Source organism: Jaculus jaculus, chromosome 5 (genome assembly GCF_020740685.1).
Source record: "Jaculus jaculus isolate mJacJac1 chromosome 5, mJacJac1.mat.Y.cur, whole genome shotgun sequence".
Classification (NCBI taxonomy): domain Eukaryota; kingdom Metazoa; phylum Chordata; class Mammalia; order Rodentia; family Dipodidae; genus Jaculus; species Jaculus jaculus.
In genome coordinates, this window is record NC_059106.1 from 27,901,862 (window position 1) to 27,927,839 (window position 25,978).

A 25,978-nucleotide genomic window follows, 5' to 3' on the forward strand; every position below is an offset into this window, starting at 1 on the left:
AGTATAAGAAGCCAGCTTTAAAGTAAAAAACATCATAGACTTACTCCACTAGTTTAAAACTCTCCTAACTAAATATCTCTAGAAATTCCTTATTTGCATAATTAACCCAAGCAAAACCAGCGTCATTAATGCCTAAGAAATTTTAAAAGAACTGCGTGAAAAACATGCAGTAACTTCAAAGGTCCATTTTCACAGGACTTGAAGTGAAGGGATATCTCCAGAGCTGATTATAGCTTGCTGGCAGGTGGCTGAGGCAAATCCTTGGAGTGATTTTTGAGAGGGATTTGCCATGTTTGTTTCAGATTAGTTACTAAGATAGCTGACTTGCTAATGGAAAGTGAGGTGATATTTAATGTCACATTAGTACTGCATTGGGCATGAAGGGTCCTCTTGGCCAGTAACCTGCAGCAATCTTTGTAAGCTATCTGTGATTCTGCAAGCACATCTAGGGAAGATATAAAACCCAGTGGTGTTTGGAGGCCAGCCATGGGTTTTGTAATTGGTATTCCAACATCTTAAATATACTCCAGAGATGAAAGGCCTTCTGCTTTGCTCCTCTCTAATATAACTTGGGTGCAACTAACCCAAGTTACTTTTTTAAAAGTGAAATGTTGACATGAAGTCCCTAGATTACCCACATTTTGTCCTATTTTTTTTCTTAAATTTATGTTTTGCAGGACAAATGATACTGGCTTGCTTTCCTTCAAAGATCACTTGCCTGTCACTCAGATAGTTATCACAGATACCAACAGATCAAACTCAGAAGCTGCATGGAGAATTGGTCCCTTGCGTTGCTATGGCGACCGTGAGTACTAAATGAAAGAAGCTGTCTCCCCCAATTACATGAGAACAAGATGTTTTTACTCCCTTGCTCCCTTTCCCTATAATGTCCCCTAGCCTTAAACATCATCTACCTGACCACTGCTTTTCCATACTCTCTTTAAAAACAATGAACAATGCTAAAGGATTTTCTCCTCTGCAGGACACTTCTGGAATGCTGTCTCATTTTATACTGAAGCATCTTATCTCCACTTTCCTACCTTCCATGCGGAATTCAGTGCTGACATTTCCTTCTTTTTTAAAACCACCACTTTATCCGGAGTTTTCCTAGAAAATGTTGGCATTAAGGACTTCATCCGACTTGAGATAAGCTGTAAGTGACCTCACTGAAGAATGTAATGACATTGGTCAACAGAATAGGGCTCACTCTATCTTTCCCCCTAGTCATTCATGTAAAGTTAGTATCACAAGGTAAGAGTAAAATTCAGATTGATAATGGCCACGTCCTCTTGAAGCTTTCTGATTGATTATGCCCTAGGTGCATTCCAAAACCCCCCATGCATACCTCTATAGCATTCGTCTTCTGAAGCAGGTGTCTTTCTTATGTGTGATTTAAAACCCCGTATCACAGGACTGTACTTGCTATAGGAAGGAGAAATTGTTATTATGTGATCTGTTCATATTTGTGCTCTCCTTTATTGTTACAGTTGTGCTTCAAAAGTGATATATTATCTCTCACTACAATAAGAGTGTATCTAACCAGTAAGAATTCCTCTGGCTTCTCCACCATTTGTTGGTGGTCAGCAGAGCATCTAGAGAATTAGAGACCAAATGAGTGTGACAAGCCAGTGAGCATTCCTCTGCCTCTTCCCTATATGTGCAGTGCGTCTCCAGAATTAGAGAGAGGATGCTCATCCTTTGTAACTGCTCTACCTCCTAAACACAGGCTTTATTGAGTGAGGATCATGAGGTGAAGTGAAAAATAATATTAGTCCAAATGGGTGGAGGTTCTATTACTTAACATTACCAGTAAGTATGCAAATATGCATCTAAGTACAATAAGGAAAATAACATTCCATAGTTCATTACTTTATCTTTATGAAAATGGAAAAATACCATGCAATATTTAGTAGTAATAAGTCTACATTTCCTGTTCCTAAGTCTCTATATGCTTCAAATTTGTCAAATCTTTTATTAGATTTAATTTTCTGTAAATTTAGTGGTCAAAAGATAGTACAAATCAGAGCTGGAGAGATGACTTAGCAGTCAAGGTGCTTTACTACAAAGCCTAATGACACAGGTTCAATGCCCTAGTACCCACTTAAAGCCAGATGCACAGTGGCACATACATGTGGAGTTTGTTTGCAGCAACAGGAGACCCTTGCAAGCCTATCTTCCTTTTTTCTCTATCTCCCTTCTCTATCTCTTTCTGCTTGCAAATCAACTCATTCATTAATTAAAGACAGTACTAATCATTCACTCACCTACTTTCTTTTACATTGAGCATGTTTTATTCATCATAAAATAATTTTATATAAGCTCACAGGTATACAACTACCTTGTAAAGATTTTAGAGATTTGTCAAAACACATAAGAATTCCATTTTTGAAATGAAATCAAAAACTTATAAAACCGTCAATGCCTTTTAATTTCAGGATCAGTTTTAATGATTTCCAATTTACACTCTAATCAACAATTCCTCCAAAATTTCTTGCACAGAAACCACATCATAGATTTTTCTCCTATTAGGCAAAGACTGACCAAAATTATCAAGAGTTTAGAATGGCTTGAGCTTATTGGATTTGTATCCCCTACACCTGTGGTTGGTAGTGCACATTTGTGTTTTAGATTCAAGTTAGACAATGGTAGTATGGAAATTATATAGATGAGAAATCAGAAGTAGTGTTCTTACTCTTGAAAACAAACACATATACTTGAGTCTGCATGTTCAGGAGCCAATAATTTTTCTGGAATGATCTGTATTAACTTCTCCTCAGTCTATATCATTTACTAAGTAAATGTAAAATGCACTGAATAAATAGATAGATAAATAGTAACATAAATAGTTAAAGAGAGAGTTAAAAACTAACTTTAAATTTAACATGTGTTAAATAGACTAAAACATACTTATGTACATACAAATACATACATGCATGTATATGTTGCACCACTGGCATTGCTGCACATTGATCACTAAAAACACACATTGTTAATTGCTCTTACTATTTATTGTTTTTGATTCTCTGTACTTCATGTTTCTATTATTGCTTACAAAGAAGGTGAATTCACCGTACCTTAATCTTGTTTCTCTTATGCTTATAACCATGATGGCTTGAGCTTTAACTGGGCGTCCCATCTGTCCTTGACTAAATGTATTTCTCTCAATAGTTATGTGAGGAGGCAGGTCATATGCCAACAACAGTGCAGAAAAACTGGGAATTTGTGAGCTCCAAAGAGGAGACAGGAGGAGATGTAAAAGTGTTTGTGCAAATCTCTGGCAGACCAACAAGCAATTAAATGTTTCTTTTGCAGCTTTAGCAAAACATAAATGAGGAAAGAAAACATCTCGATTACAGTTCTTACTCCTTGTGTTTCAAGGATTTCACATCCCAATGGGAAGAAGCTCTTATGGCTTTGGGACAAAACACAATCCCTCATTCTTAACCTGGCCATGCTCTAGAAATGAGGCACTTAATGCTAACCATTTCAAAATATGAATTCAATACCATCAATATAAATTTAATAAAAATCAGGCCCTGCAGCCTTTTCCTTCATTAAAGCCCCAGTAAATGCCATGGTATATTACCACAAGATAATGAGCAAAGATTGATTATTAATTACATATCAATGTATAATTTGTTTTCCTTTTTAGTAGAGCATTTTTCCCTTTGGGTTGTACAAGAAATGTTTTGAATTCAAGTTGGTATCATGCATAACAAGAGGAAAATCAAAGCTATGACTGTAATCGGTTGGAAATGAAAAACAAATAAACATGGTTTATACCAATGCTACCTTGTATATGAGGGTGGATCTATCTACCCTTAGAGTCCCAGGGGAATGTGAAGAGCTATAGCCTCCCAACACAAATTTATGATCATGTCTGAAAGAGGATAATCAGAAGAAAAATCAATCAGGATTCTTCTGATGCTCCTGACAGAATTGAATGTAAATTTTATATCAGAATTCCTGACTACTTATTTGAGGACATATCAAAATTATTAGCTTAGATACAGTTGGGAACCTAGTAATCAGCATATATTGCAATACTATACTTTAGAGTTTTAATTTTCTATTCTAGAGCACAGGCATCTCTTTAATACGGATTTGCAGCCCATCTCAGTTTGAACAAAATAGAAACAAAACAAGAATATTCCTGAGTTTTTCAGTGAAATATATAATATGGATGCATATGTGTTTATGTGAATGTGCATGCATATACTAGTTTTTTATGACATATATTTATGCATATATATTAGATATTAATATAGAATATTTTAGATATTGCACTTTATATTGAAAATATTATCAAATGGGATGTTAATTTGAAAGTAAAAATGAATACCACTAAAAATTAAATTTCAATGAATTATTGAATGATTTATCTTAATCAGAAATTATACTAAATTATTTTGTTTTCAAATAAACATACTATTATACTCTGCGATATTTTTCTCAGCTCATTGTTTTCAGATGAGTGTCATCTCAGGGTGACATGGCTTGGAAGGATATGGACCTAGAACTCATGTTGATGCATTTGCTTTTTCCAGCCACCTCCTTTTCTGCTTAAAAAATAGGACCCAGTCAAGTTAGATATCAAGAGAGGATATCATTTTTCTCCCTAGACCTGAGGCATATAGGGAGTTCCTACAAGGTTGTTGAAGCAGTCAGCTTCATGTTTGCTGAGATAAACTTCCAGACCAGGCACAGTTATGGAGGAAGGGATTTATTGAAGCTTACAGATTCAGGGGAAGTTCCATAATGGCAAAAGAAGCCTGCTTGCCTTCACAGGACCAAACACAGACAGAGAAGCACAAGCTAAAAAGACAAAATCCACACTTCAGGAGCTCCAGCTAAGCACAATTTGCATATTTTTAGATTGAAATCTGAAACCCACCACCACACCTTAAAATCTGCCCAGTGACATGGCCACCAGGTGGTGCAGAGGCAAACTACAAAGTAATAAAACACTGAATATATTGGAGGGCATCTATTCAAACTACCACATTCCACCCCTGGCCTCCAATAGATTCATAACCATCACACACTGTAAATTGCACTCAGTTAAATTTCAAAGGCCCCCATAGTCTTGACCAATTTAAGATAGTAAGTCCTGTAAAATCAAACAATTTAAATACTTCCAACATATAAAAGCACAGGGTAAACATTTTCAACTTCTATAAGGCATAGCAAGGAGAGACTAAAACAATGCAGACTCAATCACTATCAAGCAAACATCACACTTCTGCAGCTCAAGTTCAATACAATCAGAGACTGACAGCCTCCAGATTTTCCAATTCCACCCTTCCAGCTAGGCAGAGTAGCTAGGGAACACTTCTATCCCAGTCCAACAGTGAGCTCCATGGTAGCCCTTGCCCAGTCCTGGTATATACAAAATATCTTTAGGTCTTCATGTAAACCACGGTCCATCTTCCAAAAGCTCTTTCAGCCTATCAGGGCATCAGGCACTGCCTCATGCCACATCTCAGCAGTGGCTCCTGGAACCATGTGCAATTCACGACCACTCCTCACATTTTTCATGCTTCTGAAACCAATACCAGATATGCAGGACATAGCCATATTCTTAATTTATGGATGAAATAAATTGTAACCTTGAAGAGCAGTTTCCTTCTCCAGTTAACTCTTTCCAAAAGAGTTTGCATTCCATGATTGTTTTAATAATGTAAAACAGTGGGCCATCTTCCTTAAGATTGTTAATGTGCTTGACAATAGCAGGTTCAGTAACCTAAAACCAGTCTCAGTGCCTGTAATTTTAATTTGCTTGAGGTTTTCCAACTTAATATCTTAAATATCTCAGTCCAAAACAAGTTTAACCTTGATAAACTTCTCTGGGCCTGGGCAGCACAATGCAGCCAGCTCTTATGCCAGTAGCCCAGTTCCAACAAAGTCTTCTGTAGTCTTTCCTTCCCCTTAGAAAGCTCATAAGCCAAACCTCAAAGTTCAATACTGTCTGTACTTAGAACTCTCAAACTCTAATCAGAATAGCCCATAAAACTTGGCTAACCACTCCAGAAGGCATCTTCAGTTACAAGCACCATGTCCATGCCCATTCCTCCAAAACAAAGGTTCCAAAAGATCAACATCCACATGGTCAGGTTCATCTCAGCCCACTCCTCGGTACCAAGTTCTGTAGCAGACAGCCTCATGTTAGCTGAGATAAACTTCCAGACCAGGCACAGTTATGGAGGAAGGGATATTTATTGAAGCTTACAGATCCAGGGGAAGTTCCATAATGGCAAAAGAAGCTGGACTGCCATCCAGGACCAAGCACAGAGAGAGAAGCACAAGCTAAAAAGCCAGAAGCCACACAGCACAGCACACTTCAGAAACTCCAGCTAGACACACTTTGCATATCTTTAGAATGAAATCTGAAACCCACCATCACGCCTTAATCTGTGAAGTGACAAGGCCTCCAGGTGGTGCAGATGCAAACTACAAAGTAATAAAACACTGAATATATGGGGGGCCTTCTATTCAAACTACCACAGTTGTGTTCAACAGTATTGTGAAACATAGGAACCAGAGATAACATTGAATTCCCAATGTTATGTCTTGACAGGAGTTTAATAATATTTCATTTAGTTAATATTTCTCATTTTATCAGTGAGGACATGAAAAGCTAGAGAAGTTAAATGGGTACATTAAAGAATTACAACCTCTTTATCCCACAAATGAACCCTGAGATTTCCCTCATACCTGAGCTGGGACAGAGCAGAGGATACAGGAATGGAATGCTATCTTCATGGAGTCCAGGGCTGAATAATGTGAGGATCGAGGCTGAATGGGGAGCAAAGTGCCCCATTCTACCTACGAAGATTCAACATGCCTGCACAGGAGCTGTTCCTTGAAGCTTCTCCTCTTCTTGTAGCATTTGACAGACATTCTACTTATTTCATTCATCTCTTAATTCTGTGTCTAGCATGGGGCCTGCCTTAATTAATGCCCATCCAAAAGCAACTTAACTTTGTCTTTAAGTTTAAAAGGAGAGGATGGTGGCAAAATGTAGCAGTAAGGCATCTGTAGGGAGTATAGACAAGGGGAGAAGTTCATAATAGAGTTACTTCTATGACAAGGCCCCCACTTCCCATCCACAACCATGGCTGTCCCTGCAGCTGTGTGAGTGAGCTTGTCATGGCCACATGTTGGGTGATAGCTGGTTCACTCACTCACTCACTCACAGGTTTTATGTTGAGATGCTTCCAGGGGCATCTTTATTGTGTATTCTAGCTGTAACTTCCCTGAGAGACGGCACAAACTTTGTAGTTGGAGACAGAGAAGAATGGGTTAAAATATGAGCTCTGGAGACATTACCAAGATTCAAATCCTGGCTCCACCCCTCTCCACTGGGACAGCTTTCTTAACTACTCATACCTCAGTTCCTTTACTGGTACAACAGAAACTGTCTCACAACTTTGTGTTCATCTACAGTTTGCAGGCTAGCTGGGGAGACAGACAGTAAGCAGATCATTAAGGTATAGAGGGCTACATAGTATAGCAGAGTGAAGTGTAGACAGAAAGCTTAACATGAGGCAAACATATCAGAGCAGCAAGCTATCTACAAAAGGTGCTGTCTGAATGATGCCTAATGTCCACATTATGAGCACAGTTGGCCATAGCAGTCTTTATCCTGCATTATATATAATGATAAAAATGTGAAATCCAGTCATCTCTCAATAGTTTCAATTTAATGATTCGGATAAAAAAGAAAAGGGCTCAGGTACCCACCTTTAGTTCTTAATTGTCCTTACATTGTTTGTCACACAATCTGTTCCTTTTAATTCCATTTCGTTAAATGCTCAGCTTACCAAAGCCAATTTACCGGCATTAGGAAATTATATGATAACATTTAAGAATGGGCACACACTTCACACTGCATGTTAGGCATTGTCCTGAGAACATCTTCAGCATCCATATAGAAATGAACTAATGACTAGATGTGCTTTCATTTTCATTTAATTAAAACCTGAGACATGCTGACATCAAAAAAAGCTGAAGAGATGGCTTAGCAGTTAAGCACTTGCCTGTGAAACCTAAGGACCCCAGTTCAAGGCTCTATTCCCCAGGACCCATGTTAGCCAGATTCACAATGGGTCACACAAGTCTGGAATTCGTTTGCACTGGCTGGAAGCCCTGGTGTGTGCTCTCTCTCTCTCTCTTTCTTTCTCTCAAATTGATAAATAAATAAACTTGCTTACAGGGACGGGGGAGATGATGGCTCAGCAGTTAAAGGTGCTTGCTTGCAGAGCTTGCCAATCTGAGTTCAGTTCCCCAGCCACCCACATAAAGCTGGACACAAATGGTGGCTCAAGTGTCTAATGTTCCATTTGCAGTACACCTTGGCTTGCCCATACACATACGCACATGCCAGTAAATAATAAATAAATAAATAAATAAATAAATAAATAAATAAATAATGAAAGGAAAGAATAGCTCTTGAGTTTATGCTCTTAAAGCCTCGTTTTGTTCAGACTACAACTTATTGCTTATCTTTAAGGTCTGCACTCACCAGAATGTAAAATGTAAAAACAAAAATGTAGCATTTCAAAGTCTCTTGTTACTAACATTACATTACAAGGTCTTTGTATACTGAGGAGATTCCTGTTAAATTTTAAAGTCTAGCAGTGAACAGTTGTGAGTAGTGTTTAAACCTCAGAATTTCTGATAATTTTGATGTGGCAGCTGGCAATATGGTCAAATAAAGGTCCACTTACTGAAATATGCAGAGTGAAAAGGGGAAACCACAAGATTCTCAGGAGAAGGCTGGCATGTGGAGATAGAAACTCTGTTACTTAGGATTTTGCCTCCTCATCAGCCTCATTTCATAACTAACCTCTCCTCCTCTATGGATTGGGAAATCCCTCATGTAATGGGGAAAAAAAGATAATATGCTCAATAACATTGAATATAATATTGAATAATGAAGAATTTGGCCTTTGGAATCAGACTTTGCTTACTGTCTGGGATATTGAGTAAATTACATTTCTGAACTCATAAGTGGAGATAATGATGCCTTTCTCACAGGGTTCTTATCAGGATTACAATGAGAAAACCCATGATCTGTGCATAATAATGGACTACTGTGCGTCCATTTTCAGATGTCTGTCTTAATCATTTTGCGGGTGCCACCCCAGGCCCATCTTTGCCACTACCACCACAACTATCACCACTACCATCCTGAGCACTGTCTTATCCATCCCTAACACCATCACCAAAGCCACCATGCTCAACATCGTCATCACCACAACTTCTGCCACCATCTCCATCATCATATCACCCAAATGTCCTCAGTATTACCACGCATGATGAGGTGCCTCCTGATGTCTGCATCATACTGTTAAAAAAGAGCTCACATGAGTTATACAACATGGAGGCTTGAGTCTTGAGTTTGATATGAGTCACTTCCACTGTCAGTGATGTCCCCTTAGACAAAGTATCTGATATTCTTAACTTCACCTTAGCATCTTTACTGATGGGAATAGCATGAATGCTCATATTGTGTCACTTATTGAATATCCTGGAGAAGTGCATGGGGTTTTATAACACATAGGTCTCTGCCCTGCAGCAATGGTGCTGCTTAGCTAACCCCATATGTGCAGGAAGAACTAGGACGATGCAGCTGAAACCAGGGTACATCAAAAAACTCAGAGCCTAGGCTCAACTGTGTGGTCCTCAGACAGCCACTAAAGCCCCAGTTCCCTACTACCTGAGCTCTCAGAGTAAGGAAATACTGTGGTGGAGGAATGTAGAGCATGTGTATGTGGGGATTTGGTGGTTGGTACTGATGATGAATTCAGAGTTATGGAGATTTCATGATGATTTATAATCCTGTCTCCAAGTCATTCAGGGCCTACTAGTATGTGACCTTAACACACTCTGATGACTTCCTTCTTCCTTTGTCCTTTTTTCCCTCTTTGGTTTCAGCTCCTTCAGAAATCACATTTGCCATTGATGTTGGTAATGGACCTATAGAGCTCATAGTCCAATCTCCTTCTCCTCTGAATGACAACCAATGGCATTATGTCCGGGCTGAGAGGAACATCAAGGAGACTTCACTACAGGTGGACAACATTCTGAGAAGTTCCAGGGAGCCCTCGGAGGAAGGCCATTTCCGACTGCAGCTGAGCAGCCAGTTGTTTGTAGGTAGGAGGCATCAAAAGGTACTCTGTGCTAAACACACACAAGATGACTCTGTCCTAATCCAATGAAAATTTCCATTATTTTACATCTAGGAAAAAACTAAATTATGTGTTATTTTAATTTTAAAAAATTCAGTGTACAAATTGTTCTGCTCTGGATTCACTGGTCTTAGCAATAAAGTTTACATTAACTCATAGAAAAATGTTGGATACTACAAGACTTTTTCTTCAGATGTCTATAGAACCCTTACGCTTTTACTCATTTTAATACACATTTGCATAGTAGATATAAAGTTCCTGTTTGTCCTAGTGAACCCTGGCTCCTTATAATTATCACTAATGTGTGATCAAATAGTTAAACTAAATGAAAGTAGTTTCATTCCTCAGTAGTACTGTTGAGAGAGCTGCTATTAAATTCAAAACTCAGAAGGCTGGAGAGATGGCTTAGCTGTTAAAGCACTTGGCTGCAAAGCCTAAGAATACACACTCAAATCTCCAGGTCCCACATAACCAGACACACAGCGATGCAAGTGCACAATGTCACCTGTGGACCACAAGAGGGAGCACATGTCTGGAGTTCATTCACAGTGGCTGAAAGCCCTGGCACACCCATTTTCTCTCCACCTCCTCAAAATAAATTTAAAAAATAAAATAAAATTCATAACTTCTTTGATACTACATGAAAACTCACCACCAAGAGAGCAGCCTTATATTGCATAGAAAAGCAGCCTAGTGGGCTGGAGAGATTGCTCAGTGGTTAAGGTGGCTGCATGCAAAGCCTAATGATGGAGACTCAATTCCCAAGTAGCCATGTAAAGCCAGATGCAGGAGGTAGTGCATGCAGGCCTATTCTCTCTCTCCCTCTCCATACAAAGAAATATTTATTTTTAGAAATCTAAACTATTGCACCTCATGTTAAAAATTAGGAGGGGGCTGGAGAGATGGCTCAGTCATTCTCTTTCTGCCTGGCATGGAAGTGCATGCCTTAAAAAATAAGAAAAATGACAAAAGGAAAGCAAAGCAGCCTGGTCCATGAGCAGACATCTTTAGGTAACCAGTTATTACCTCAGTGAGACTTTGCCAAAGCCAGTACGTGAGCATTGTGAGGGCATGGAATGATTCTGACCTGATTTTCTGAGCTCCTTCTCTTCCCCTCTCATTGCTCCTTCCATACCTTCTATGGCTTCCTTTCAACATTTTCAATGAACATTTAATGCTAATCAGACACCTTTGTCAGAGGGTTGGATTGAAAGACAAACTAAGAGAAGCAATTGTGTGTTTTTAGTCGTGTGTGTGTGTGTGTGTGTGTGTGTGTAAGAAAGCAGAGACAGGGTGAGGTAATTTCAGTTATATTAATCCAGGTAATATATTCCAGTCTTCCCATGTAACTTACAAAAGATATTTTGATAAAAGACTTAAGTCAGTGAATCACAATGAAAAGGAGACATGATAGTAGGAAGGGAAATTGAGAAGAGGGTAGGTTTTAGTGGAATTGGGAGAGGCATAGAAGGTATAATGAGGGGCAGGGACATATATGAAATTGTCCAAAAATAAAATGGAAAAAGTTTTAAAACAAGAATTTTAAAATATTTTCATTTATTTATGTATTTATGAGAGCAAGACAGAAAGAGTCAGAGAGAGAGAGAGAGAGCATAGGCACACCAGGGTCTCTAGCCAATGCAAAAGAACTCCAGATGCATGTTCACTTGTACATCTGACTTTACATGGGTACCAGGGTATGGAACCTGGGTCCTTCAGCATTTCAGCAAGTGCCTTAAGTGCTGAGGCATCTCTCCATCCCCTAAAACAAGTAGAATTTAAAATAGAGTTAGGGACATGAGAAAAGGCTTACAATGCAGATTAAAGCCTCTTGCTTCCATGCCTGCAAACCTGAGTTCTCTCCTCCCTAATATGCACACAAAGCAATGTAGCAAATGTTCTGTGATCCCCATGCACCTGAGTATGACAGAGTCAGGAGAATTTGAAAGCTTGAGCACCAGCTAGTCTGTGGCACATACTAGCTAAACGAGTGGGACCCTGTCTCAAAGGTAGAAAGAATGAGGTTTGAGGTTGTTCTCTCACTTCCACATTCATGCTGTGGCATGTGTATTTGTGTGTGTGTGTGTGTGTGTGTGTGTGTGTGTGTGTGCGCGCGCACGCGTGTGTGTACGCACACACACACACACACAGAAAAGTTTACAAATGGATTAAGTAGAATTAATTTCAAACTGTAAAATACAAATCTAAATTTTATGTTATATATACCATAATGCCATAAGTGTGAAGGTTGTGCTTCTTTGCAAAATGTGAACTTCATGTGCTTACAACAGACAGAAGTTGCCATTCCATGCAACCTTCAGTTTTTCTCCTCATGTTGATTATTTTATGGTATTATCATTATTTGTTTTTGGTTTTGCTTTTTCATGGTAAGGTCTTGTCTAGCTCAGGCTGACCTGGAATTTATTCTATATTCTCAGAGCAGCCTCAAACTCAAGGTGATCCTTCTAACTCAGCCTCCTGAGACCTGGGACTAAAGGCATGTACCACCACGCCAATAATCATGTTGATTACTTTAATCAACTCCCATGCTGTATAGCCTCAGTGCTAGCAATGAAATGCCACCTCCATTTAATGCATGTATCTTAATTGCCTCTTTTTTATTGCCTCTTTTTTATTAGAGCTTATGTAACTTTTAAATGTGAGAAAGTTGTCCCTAAGTATGCATTAGCTAAAACAGAAGAGGTAATCAAATGTAACAATATAATATTTTTTTCATTTCAACCTAATCATAGTCATATTCATGTCTTCATTGGTCATATTTTATATACCTAGCAGAACCTGAGATTTTAGTGATTTAAAATATTTTATGTCCACTGTTCATTTACTTAATTAATAACCTATGTAAGTAATGAGATTTACTAGTGAAATATTTTTTTCCAAATTTATGTTGCTGTTTAAGCGTCACATTTTATTTCTCCAAGGAAGTTTGCTACTCATCAAGATTTAATATCATCTTCTTTTTGATGTAATCGATTCAAGTATTTTGCAATTTTCATAAGTTATACTCCATGTAAAAATATAATTTATCTTCTGACAAGTATTTATGAATCTTTCTAGCTGAAGGCATGAAATACAAAGATGGATTTTTTTTCTATCCTTTGGTTCAAATTCCACGTAGCTATCAAATTAAATTATGGACAAATTATGAGATAAATGCTCATAATTCAGAAGGGAGGAGAGGCAGCTGTGTCTTCTGGTATCTCCAGATGTTTAAGTTGATCACAAATATCTTGGCGGCACGACAGCCAGGGTCAGATGTGACAAGAATGCCGGCTCTTATGATGTTTCTTTCCAGTATTTCTCAACTCAGATGATACTCTGCTCTACTGAATTTGTATTTTTTAAAAGGATCTTTATTTATTTGAGAAAAGTAGAGAGAAATATAGAAAGGAAAAGAGAATATCCATGCCAGGGTCTCCTGCCACTACAAATGAACTTTAGCGCCTATGCCACTTTGTGTATCTGACTGTACATTATACTGAACCTGGAGCATCAGGCTTTGCAAGCAAGCTCCTTTAGCAGCTGAGCTATCTCTCTGTCTATCTTAATGTACATGAAGAAGAAGGAAAAAAACATGTCATTTATGGTCATTTTAGTCTGTTGGCTTATGTTATGCTATTTAGTGTACTATGAAACAAATGTCAGGTGGCCAAAAAACAAAAATTGAAGTCTCAAAAATTAATTCTATTTTGTTCAATTTAATTATTTAGTTAGAAAATGAATGAGGGCTGGAGAGATGGCTTAGCGGTTAAGCGCTTGCCTGTGAAGCCTAAGGACCCCGGTTCAAGGCTCGGTTCCCCAGGCGCGTCTGGAGTTCGTTTGCAGTGGCTGGAGGCCCTGGCGCACCCATTCTCTCTCTCTCCCTTTATCTGTCTTTCTCTCTGTGTCTATCGCTCTCAAATAAATAAATAATAAAAAAAATGATTGAATGGAAGCTTTATCAGCATAAATAAAAGTTTTTATTTTCCATCATTCAGAGATTTAGATACTGAAATTTTCAGATGTAAGCAGGATATCTTCATTGGAATTTTGACCTGATTTTATTGAGCATAGCCTTGCTTAATTATCAATTTGGGTATGTCTGTATAGATATCAATGGCCACCACAGCATCTGTCAATCAAGGCACGGCATCATTCATCATTATAATAACTGGGCCATGTTTGTGGTTGTGAGTGAGTCCTGTGTACTGGACACAGACTACATTTTATAAAACTGGATTCACCTCTCAGCATTGTTCTTGTAATTTTGATGTGACAGGTTGAAGCCAATGCTTGAAGGAATCCCAGAATCAATATAGTAACTCCAGGCTGTTTTGTCAAAATCATATTTAGGAACATTGGCAACCATATTATTTTTCCAGTTTCATGTGCTTAGCAGAATATAAGAAACCTCATAGCGCATGGGTTTTAAGCTCTCTGTAGCAAGCAAAGGGAACTTTCACTGTTGGGATGGTTGACAGTATCATAATTGCTGGCATGTTATTCCCTACCCATTTGACCATCAACATGCCAATGAAACAAGCCAAATCCTAGAAATTATGTCCCATTTCAGAAGATGAAATGAGGAGTTCTGAGAATGTGTTCCAAGTGGGACAGGGGTAATGATGCACCTCACATAAGTATTCTGTTGCCTACAGGTGTAGAATGAAATTAAAGTCTAGTAACTGATCTTCCAATCCTCGAAGATGTCTACATTATAAATGGCAGTCATGCTTTCCCTCATGCCTGTATGTGTGTAACAGCAAGGAAAATGCCTCACTCTCTTCACATTTGTCATGGCATCTATCCAAATATGCTGCTCTCATACAGTGGAGATTTTATGAAATCATGGAACTGCCTGTCTCTTTTAAAAATTATGTTATTTATTTATTAGAGAGAGAAAAAGAGGCAGAGAGAGAGAGAGAGAATGGGTGCACCAGGGTCTCCAGCCACTGCAAAGGAATTCCAGCTGCCTGTGGCATCTTGTGCATCTGGATTTATGTGGGTACTGGGGAATCAAACCTGGGTCCTTTGGCTTTGCCAGAAAGTCAGCAAGTGCCTTAACTACTAAGCAATCTCTCCAGCCCTCTGTATGTCTCATTTTATGACACCATCTATCTCTTTGTTTTCTTTCCTTCATGAGCCTACTTTTTCCTTCCTCCAGCCCAACTGCTCTATTGGGTCAGAATGATCTAATTGTACTCCAAACTGGAAATCCTTGGGAGAAATACTATACCAACCTTATATAATTTGATGAAATTCTACAAAAGATGCACTTGTTTCTGGGCTGGTAGAAAAAAACGATGATTGCTATTTTCAGGGGAAGTTCATTATACAATGAAAGGTCCATGGAGAAGACGGGTGGCAGCCTGTGCATTAGTTTTGTGCTCAAGCATTTCATAAGTGGTTGTCCGTGGCATGAGGCAACCACGCACATAAGCTGCAGGCCTCCCCATAAAATCACACTAAGGTTTGCTTTTGGAGAAAGTGTGTTATACTTATACAGGTCAGTGTAGAAGCCAGGTGGAATGGTAAGCTCAGGTGTGCCATGAAGCTGTGACTCATGATGCAATGACCCAGATGTGCTGCGAGTCTTTCAGTGGGCAAGAAACTTGGGGTCGCTTGCAGGGAAGCTAATTGACAGTGTTGTGCACTTTAGTTTGTACTCAAGCAGTTACATACATGATACAGACACACAGATTATCTGCCAGTCTCTATAAAACGGGAAATTAGCTTTGTCTTCAGGATCTCCTCACACGCTGTGTCTGGATGCAGGCAAGTGATAGTTTTCATTTGAGACATCTCTCAGAGCACAGAAGAAAGTTTGTAGTAGACAGCTTTGTGTTTCTGGGACAACTATCCAATCAAGCACAGCTTTATAGGAGGGAGAAATTTATTTCAAGCCTACAGATCCAGGGGAAGTTCTATGAATGGCCAAAGAATTTGGCTGAAGTTCATGAATCCAAGCAGAAAGAGAGAAACCACCAGCAGCCAGCAAACACAAATAAAGAAGCAAGCAGGACCCCCCAAAGTTCAAACTTCTCTGAAACCTTTAGGCTGGAATTCAGACCTGCCCCAGTGACATGCCCCCCACATAGCAGGATTCTACCTGGTAGAGACTGAAGCTGCAAGCTCAATTTTAATAAAACACCTGGGTCTATGTGGCCATACATTCAAATTATCACAGATTTTTTTACATTAAAAGTTATTGGAAATCACCTTTATTATATTTATTACATAAAGCTGTAGAAGTGATTTTTTTTTTATTATTCCAGTAGTGAAGTAAAAAAAAAAAAGGAATATTTTTTTTCTTTTCAATATCTTATAAATTTCTGATTATTACATCTATTTTGTCAACATAGTTCCTTTATAGTTAAATATTATGTCAAGTAAACCTGAAACACTTTTTCTTAGAATTAACATATAATTTCTGAAGCATATAATAACAATTACATAGGGCACCTATGTTTAGTTTAAGGAAATTCATCATAGATCCCCTAGCTTTAGCAGAATGGTCTCTTGGCAGGCATATTCAGGTGTTTCATTAAAAAGACCCACATGTGGGAAAAAGACTATTCAATAAATGCTGCTTTACACATAGTATAAATACTAAAGAGTTGATGTCACACACTTAGGGAGTAGAGTACTTTCCGCTGACGGCTTTGAAGCATAGTAGAGAGAGACCAATAAAGACTTTTGTTAATGGCACAAAATTAGTTAGGGGGAATATATCCTAGCAGTGTTCTGTAGCACAATGGGGTATAATAGGTAAAATTAGAGTAATGTATATATCAAAATGGTGAGAAAAGGAGAATTTAAATGTTACTTAAAAGATATAATAAATGTCTTGCAAAATAGAATAGCAATTCTCTGATCACTACATATTGTTCAAATGCATCAGAATATCTCACTGTTTCCTAAGAATGTGTACAGACATTATGTTGCTATAACTTGTTTCAAAAACAAGTTTCTACAATTAAAATATGATAAATAGCTTCCTAGAGCCTCATGAGTTTTGTTTTTTTTTTTTTTTTTTTAATCCTCTAATACCCCTGAGCCACAAAATCAGATTGTTATGGCTTGGAGGTATTGGACAAGTACACTTGTCTTTCCTGTATAGTCAGGAAAGTGAATGCTTAAATCCTTTTGTCAACCAAAATAATTATTTTTTAAGAAGTTGAAAGTTAGATGTATTTAACTCAACTGAATAGCCCATTTTAGTGTTCTTAACTCTCTAACATTCAAGAAATATGCTTGAAATATGTGTCCATAATGCCTTCTGTTTTAACTGAAGCTCATCTCATTATACATACCCGTCTCCATTGCATTGATAATGCTCAGTTGGAGTCAAATGGAGAATTTTCTTGTTTGGTTTGGTTTTTCTTTTCTGCTGGAAAAATACAGCAGGAATTCTACCTCCTGTGTGGACTTTAGGTTTCATGTAGCACATGAGGAGAGACTGAGTGTTATGGTATCTGTACACAATATTAAGAATTATACTTTGGAGCCCTATGTGATGCCTCATATCCATAATCTTAAAACCCAGGTGGCTGAGGTAGAAGGATAGGCATGAGTCTGAGATTAGCTTGGGCTACAATGAAACACTGCCTCAATAAGGAATGAATACAAGAAACAGAAATAATTTATTATTCTGGCACTTCCAATTAACTCAGTTAAAACTACTGAAATGAAAGTGGGAAAAATGGCTCAAGGGATAAAGTGCTTTCTGCACAGTGATGAAGCCTGGAGTTTGGGTCCTTGTCACCCACATAAATGTGGTGATAGCTCTTATGAAATTCTGTAGTTTAGGACACAGAAACAGGAAATTGCTGGGACCAGCTAGACCAGTTGGTTCAGTGAATTCCGGGTTCAATTAAAGACCCTGCCTCACTTAATGACAAGGAGAACAGCATCCATGCACACGCACAGGAATACATATATGTGCATATATGAAACACACACATGTACACTACAAAAAGTTGCAAAAAAATTATAACACCATGATTTACACAGTTTGGGTGCTAACTGTAAGAAGAAACTTGGATTATAATTTTGTCTGTAGAAAATTAGTTCACCCTGTACTTTCTTAAGATCTTAAAAATGGTGGAAAGGTGAGAAGTCTGTCATGCCTTTTTGAAAGACAAGGTGGCATTGAACAGTTGTGTCAGGGACATGCCTCACAGCTGTCAGGAAGCCCCAGTCTGGCCAAGAGCAACCTGAGGCAGTCACAATGAGTCTGCAAAGACAGCTGAAGTTTAATGACCCTGTTTCCCTGTCTGAAAGACCTTGCATAGTGTCTCAATGAGGTGGTGTGAGAAGCCTGGATCCAAGCAGTGATTCTCAACACAAAATGTAATTGGCATTTACTTTTTTTTTGTTTTCCAACCATGTTTCTTCTGATCCTGAGAGTGATACATGTCCATAATTACTGCAGTAGGGATGAAAGGTTTTTTGAGAAGTTAATTAGAACTGTGCTTTGATTCAGTATCGAATTCCATTGCCCACATATCAGACTGTAGGACTAGGATTACCTATGAGGCCCCAAGGACGATACGTGTAGAAGAGCCCTGCAACCTGAAACATAAGCTGGTGTGCTTTCACCATGGTCCTCACCAAGAAATGTCTCTTTCCCAAGGCTGGGAGTGCCATGGATGGACTATATTCCTCCTAGGGACTTGCCCAATATTAAGTCCTTCCCAGAGCATCACCATGTGCTGACCAGCTAAAGCCAGGGTCACAGAAGCTGGCTATACTGGCTCAAAGAATCATCATTGATGATGACTGTGGCTGCAGTATTCTCTCAGCAGGGCTGTACTAGCTTGTTCTCAGGCCTGTAGGCATCCCATCCTGTTACATTCCTGTTTGCCCTTTCTCCATCCTGCAGGTATGCTCCCCTGAGACTCCACACCCTGAACTCCACCACAGAGCCTGCTTCATGCAGAAGTCATTCTAAGATACATTTGGATAGTTTTAAAATATAAATCATATATGCATACACATAGAAGCACACATGCTTTTTAACAAAAAAAAATCAAATTTGTTCCTATAATTGTAGCTTTATTTAATATTTTATTTTTATTTAAGAAAGAAAGACAGAGACAGAAAGAAACAGATAGGGAGAGTATGGGCACACCAGGCCCTCAAGCTACTGTGAACAAATTCCAAATGCATGTACCACCTTGTGCATCTGGCTTACATGGATCCTGGGGAATCAAACCTGAGTCCTTTGGCTTTGCCAGCAAGTAGCTTATCCACTAGGCCATCAACCCAACCCCATGACTGTAGAAATTGTTTCATCTACTTATTTCCTTAAATGAGTCTAGGACTCAACTTTGGGTGGGGTAGGTTTAACTGAACAGAGACAAAGACTCTGTCTTTAGGAGGGGCAGGATAAGAAAAGAAGTTAACTGATAGTTGATGCATTTTTTTCATTAAATCTATAAGCTTGCTATCTATGATGGAACTTGAATTTAAGGTTATAAGCTTCTGTAGGTTATTTGTTGACTTTAGGCAAAGCAGCTCACCTAGAAAACAAATTGCTCGGAAGTTGGGAAGATGACTGAGTCTGTAAAGCACTTGTCATGTGAGCATGAGGACCTGAGTTTGATCCTCATAACCCGCATGGATGGTGGTGCATAAATATAATCCCACTGCTAAGGAAGTTTAGACAGTTGGATCCCTGGAGCTCACTGGCCAGCCAATGTATCCTAATTTGCAAGTTTCAGATTGAGAGGCCCTGTCTCAAACAAAGATGGACAATACCTAAGAGATGGCATCTATAGTTGTCCTCTTGTCTCCTCAAGCATGCATATGTTGATATATACATCCACACACGTGCACCCACGCAGACACACATGGACATGAATACATACACATGTACATATATGCAAAGAACATATTTTCCATATCCAGGGATGGAGGAAGGAAGTAATAAAGGAATGAACTAAGGAAGGAAAAGGTGGGTGCAAAATAGGCAGGGGAGAGGTGGGAATAGGAGAGAGGGAGAACGCATGGGAGAAAAGGTGGGAGAAAAGGAAGAAGGACAAAAGGAGGAGTGGGGGAATGGTGGTAAGCTGAGACAAAAAAAAATTTGAAAAAGATAAAGCATCGCGGGACTAAATTTTGTGACACCAAAGTCCAGGATGGTTCCTTCAAGGTTCATAATAAAGGAAATTAAGTGTGGCACATGACGACGAAAAAGGGACCCCAGGATTGTGCTCAGGGAAGTGCAGGTACAGAGATTGTTTTCAGAAAGCAATGAGCATTTCCAAGTTGACACTGGGAAGTTTTCTAGGACAGCCTTAGAATAACAACAGCGACATTTTTATGAGTTGATTCATACTCAGTCCAAAGAAGCACTATCCTAATGAACCCATCAGGAATCAAGGGCCAGCTGAAGAGTTTCATTGTGAATTGCTTCTAGCTAGACCATCTAACTAATGGTCTACTTTGTCAAGAAGAGTGATGTGGGAACCAAGAGGATAAATATTTGGAAGAGAGTACTGGAAGAAAGAAGGTTTTCTTTGTTGCAGGTTTGCAGCCCAATACCATAGTTCATCTCATGATTTCAGGGTGTATGCGAGCTTTTGAAGGTCACAAGACCTGATCTAACTCACACTTCTCATACATGACTTTGGTTTAACTCCTGACTCTGCTCAAGTGAATCTCTCTGAGGATGTTTTCTCAACTGTCTGTTGTGAATTATGTGAATATAAACTTTACACTCATTAAGAATTAGATTAGTTTATAATATGGATACTAAGAGATGGCTAGTATGTTTGAAATATGTACATTTAACCTTAAAGACATAATTTTGAATCTGAAAAATGTTTAAGATTAGTTTCAGCCCTTTAAAAAAGATTAGAAGCTTTTCAAAGGATTAACTATGCTGTCCTTCTTCTAAAAGTATATTAGCTACACACAAGTTAAGGTGCAAACAAGGAAAGATGAAACTGCATTAAAATAGCAGCTAAAAAAATAACAATATATAAGTGCCAGAGAGGCCACTGAATGAGTGAAGCTAATAGAGAGTATCACCACATACTAAGGGAGTGAGCCCATAGCAATTGCATTTGAGAATTGCCAAGCATGCAAGCAGATGCATAGACCAAGCAGTAGAATGCATGGGAAAGCTATGACACCACACAAATAAGGGCAGACCTGACTAGAGCCACAGTCTAGCTAGACCATGATTCACTGAGCAGTCATGAGGCACTGGGCAGCCACAGCATTCAGAGGGCCTACTATACTAAAATCTGAGCAAGATGTGGGAGGCTGAAGCTGTAGAGTTAAGAGGAGCCATTAGCACAAGCAGTCTCATATCTAAGGAATTTAACTTAATTCTTCAGGGAAAATATTAGTCTATGAAAGGTGTCATACAGAAACAGAAGAGTCAGATTTTCAGTCATATCCATTCTGTCTGGGCCATTGTGAGTGCATGGGACTACCCTTTGGGGATAATGGTAGAAGGCTGTCCCAGGAACTTGGGTTAAAGTGGATGGTGGGGTTTTCTAATATGTTTCTGGGTATAGAAAAATTAGAAGGATCCAACAGTGTCTGAAAGAATAAATTTGTATTATGAATGAGGAGGAGAGATTATGACTGCATTTTAGCACAGAATTTCAATTTTGGAGAAGCTGCCTCAAGCAACATTTTACACATGATAGGTAACATCTGAGTATATAGAGACCTAACAACTGGGTATGCCTGTGTGTGTGTGTGACACACATGTGTGATGGGAATCTTGTGAAAATTATTCTACTTTTATCCTATATGTTCCTGTCAATTAAAAAAAGGTCCTGAAGAGAAAGCTCAGCTGATGAACTTCTTGCCTTGAAAGCATGAGGACCTGAGTTCAGTCCCTAGTACTTATATAAAATGTTTAGGTGTTGTGGCATGCCCTGGGAAGGCAGAGACAGAAGGATCCCTGTGACTCACTAGTCTGTCCATCTGACCATTGACCTAATTGTAGAGTTCTAAGCTAATGATAGACCCTTTCTAGGGAAAAAAAAAAATGGATGGCTTCTGAGAAATGAAACCTGAGGTTGTCCTCAGCCTCTACAGGCATGCAGATATGTGTGCTTGTGCATGCATACACACACACACACACACACACACACACACACACACACACACAGAAACACACACACATGCAGAATAAAAGACAGGTAAAACCCAAATAAATTCCAATGTTCAAGAAACTGGCACAATATCTCTTGGTGTTACTGTTTTCCGTCAGCCTCTGGGTGTAGCATGAGCCTCTTATCCTACATTTTCAGTAGCCTGTATAAATGTCTCCTACACTGAGAGTGCATTTTGCCAGAGGAATCACGCCACTCACCTTTTTGTTTTTTTCCATTTACAAACTTGTTGACTAAGGCACATGCAAGCAAATGTATACTATGTCTTGCATTCACCACCTCTGCTACGAGAAGAATGACACTACCAAGACAAATGAAGTTATTCACATCCTCAATGGGAGTGACTACAGAGTAAGGGAAGAAGAACAAAACATCAGGATACATAAATCCTTCCCTTTTGTTGAGCACAAGCCCCAGGAAAGAAATAATGAACCGTCCACTGTGACCTGCTCGTGTGTATCACTGATTTATCATGTAGTTTAAGGACATTGACTCACCAATGTTGAGTCGGACAGGAGAAATCACTCCAAGGCTGGCCTTTTGGCCTGTTTGCACATCACTTATTATAACTGGAGATCTAATGAAGGTCTATCATGACTTCAGAATAAAGAACAGGCCTGTCCCTCAGGAAAATCCTGCTTCATTCTTTGGAAATAGGAAATAGATTTCTTGCACATGTTGACTGGCCTGGTAATCTGGTGTGGTTTATGCAAGGTGGAACCCTTAATGCTATATTTTCACCATCCATACAATTTCTTTGCCTCATTCATCACCATTTTTTTTTTCAATTTACAGCTTTATTTTTTTGGTTAACTCTGTATGTTTGTCTTGGGGGGGAAGCGGATTTTCATCTTCTACCCTCACAGAGACACATGCAATCTCATTATTTCTTAGACATGGTTTAATGAAGTTGTATGGTAAGGGGCTAGAGATAAACAAAGTTCAGGCAAGAGAGGCTATAGATATAGAAAATACTTGACACATAGGTACCAACCTTGGTGTTTGCTCCTTTTCTTCCTATTCCTCTTTCTCTTCATCTTTTTCCTGCTATTCTCTATTAGTACCTCCAGGACATATATGCATTCCTCACTTATCCTGTTTTGACCTTGAGCTCAAGGATTGGAAACAAAATGTCTGTTCTCTAAGACAAGACTAGACCTCTACCTTCTCTTGCACCTCCCAGAATTCCCAGCACCAAACAAACCAAATACTAGCCAGTGGGATTTAGCTTTACTGCCTGAACTCTTATGTTTCAGCATAGTTTCTGATACCAGGGAGAATTTACAATGAGAACAAAACACTGAGAACATCTGACTCTGCTTGCTTTTTAAGCAATTTGTAAAGAGGGTGGACTTTATCAGACACCTTCTTGACATCCCCTAAGCTGAGAATGAGATTACAGGACTCTCTTCATCCAGGTTGTGAAATCTTGTCTTTCAAGTTGTATTCTGAGGATAAACCCCAGGATCAATCAGCAAATATGTGTTAAAGCTTACTGTTCTAGACAGCAGGTGAGTATTCAGGAGAATGGATAAGGGGACAGTAAAGCCTGAGCACATCGTGTATTCCATGGTCTTCAGTAAGAGTTACTGCAAACCCAAGACATAGATGTGGTCACTGAGTGTTAGGCAACTCAGTGCTGAACATGGCTAACCAGTGAGGGACAGGAAGATAGAGTCCATATCTCTCTGGTCCTAAAACCCATTTGCTTTCAACTGATGTGCTACATGAAATTAGGGACTGTGTTGCTAGAAGGGAGAACCACCACTTTAAGGCTTTATTTCAGATTAAAGACAATAGACTAGATATAAACCCATGTTAACTTATTTACAGTAAAAGGTCATAGGAAATTTCATTCTGAAACATATAAAAGAGATGCTGCAAGAATTATTCTTCTCCCTGTCTTCCCTTCCCTATCTTTCTCTGTATTTCTCTTGTCTTTCCCTCCCTCCTTCCTTCCTTCCTTCCTTCTTTCTTTCTTTCTTTCTTGTGCCTCCCCCGCCCTCTCTCTCTGTGTGTGTGTGTGTGTTTTCTTAGCCTGGATACACAAACGTTTCCCCTCCATGTCTGGGATCTTTAAATTCTGAGCTTTCACTGGAAACTTTAACACTATTGACAATGCACACTAGTTCATTGTTAACATAGAGATTCTAACCCTAAAAGAATGAAGCCCCATGGCATGTTGAATGTTTTTCCTCTTTTTATTCTCAGGGGGCACGACATCAAGACAAAAGGGCTTTCTTGGGTGCATCCGCTCCTTACACTTGAATGGGCAGAAGCTGGACCTGGAGGAGAGGGCAAAAGGCACTTCTGGAGTCAGGCCAGGCTGCCCAGGCCACTGCAGCAGCTATGGAGGCAACTGTCATCATGGAGGCAAGTGTGTGGAGAAGCAGAGTGGTTACTCCTGCGACTGCACCATGTCACCATATGAAGGACCCTTTTGCCAGAAAGGTAGGCAAAGTGCTCACAATGCTCCCCAGGGAGGTGTAGCAGTGTTCAAAGCGATGGTCCTCACACCTATAGACAGTTCATACTGGGCACTAACATTCAGATCCCCTGCTCAGGTTTGCATAGCTCCTCACACAATCACATGCCCACACTGTCCTCATGCATAGGCTAGCTCTGCAGGTGGACTGGTGGTAGATGGGAATAAGTCTGTCATTCAGGGGCCTGCTAAAGACTGGACTCCCATATTTGTTGTGTTAGATGTTAAACTAGTGAGAGCTGAGAATGGCACACTGCTCAGGCTCAGGGACCAGCTGAAGACTGAAAGCAGACTCCTATCTGTTAGCTGGAGAGTCAGTGAGACACTGGTGTTACCAGTTCTAATACCTCAGTCAGGAAATGTAACCAAGGATTGAAGAGATGGTTTAGTGGTTAAGGCATTTACCTGCAAAGCCAAAGGATCCAGATTCAATTCCCTAGAACCCATATAAAACAAATGTACAAGGTGGTGCATGTGTCTGGAGTTTGTTTCCAGTAGGTAGGGGCCCTGTTGTACCCTTTATCTGTGCATGCCTCTTTCTCTCTCTCCCCCTCAAATAAATAAAAACAAAATATCCAAAAAGAAAGAAAATGGGCTGGAGAGATGGCTTGGCTGTTAAGGCACTTGCCTATGAATCCTAAGGACCCTAAGGACTTGGGAGACAGAGATAGTAGATTCCTTGGGCAGCCAAGCGTGGAAGACTGGGTGAGCTCTGACTTCAATAAGTAACTCTGTCTCAGTGGATGGAGGGCAACAGAGGAAGACACCTGAAGTCCACCTTTTACCTCTCCACCCCCATACACATGTGCACACAGGAAAGTATGGTATACCCAGGATATATAATGAAAATTTTAGAAGAAACTGCAGAATTTCATTACTGAGATGATTTAGCATTTTCCAAACATGTAGACATACTTGCAAAGATTTGCATCCATTGCTGTATTTTAAAGTTTTTATTTTCCTTGTTGGAGAAAAAGTACATTGAGCATATGACATCAACAACATTTCAAGAACTGCGTTTAAGGTATAAAATAGCATGTTTTGATCAATCTAGGGCACCATTTACATGTAAACAGTGATAGCAGTTATAAGTAGTTGTCAGTTTATTGAAAACACATTTTCTGATATTCCAACTCACTGAGAAATTTGCAGTCAAGAGC

The 25,978-nt window shown here is 39.2% G+C and overlaps 1 protein-coding gene across 2 annotated transcripts in view; it reads left to right on the plus strand.

Moving 5' to 3' along the window:
- Positions 1 to 25,978, plus strand: part of Cntnap5 (contactin associated protein family member 5) — a 768,721-nt gene that overhangs the window by 635,659 nt on the left and 107,084 nt on the right. For both annotated transcript variants that reach the window (XM_045150560.1, XM_045150562.1), the window contains 4 exons: positions 678 to 805; positions 983 to 1,153; positions 9,940 to 10,158; positions 24,545 to 24,784. In XM_045150560.1, coding sequence (XP_045006495.1) covers positions 678 to 805; positions 983 to 1,153; positions 9,940 to 10,158; positions 24,545 to 24,784 — 758 coding nt within the window. The remainder of the gene's footprint in view (positions 1 to 677; positions 806 to 982; positions 1,154 to 9,939; positions 10,159 to 24,544; positions 24,785 to 25,978) is intronic.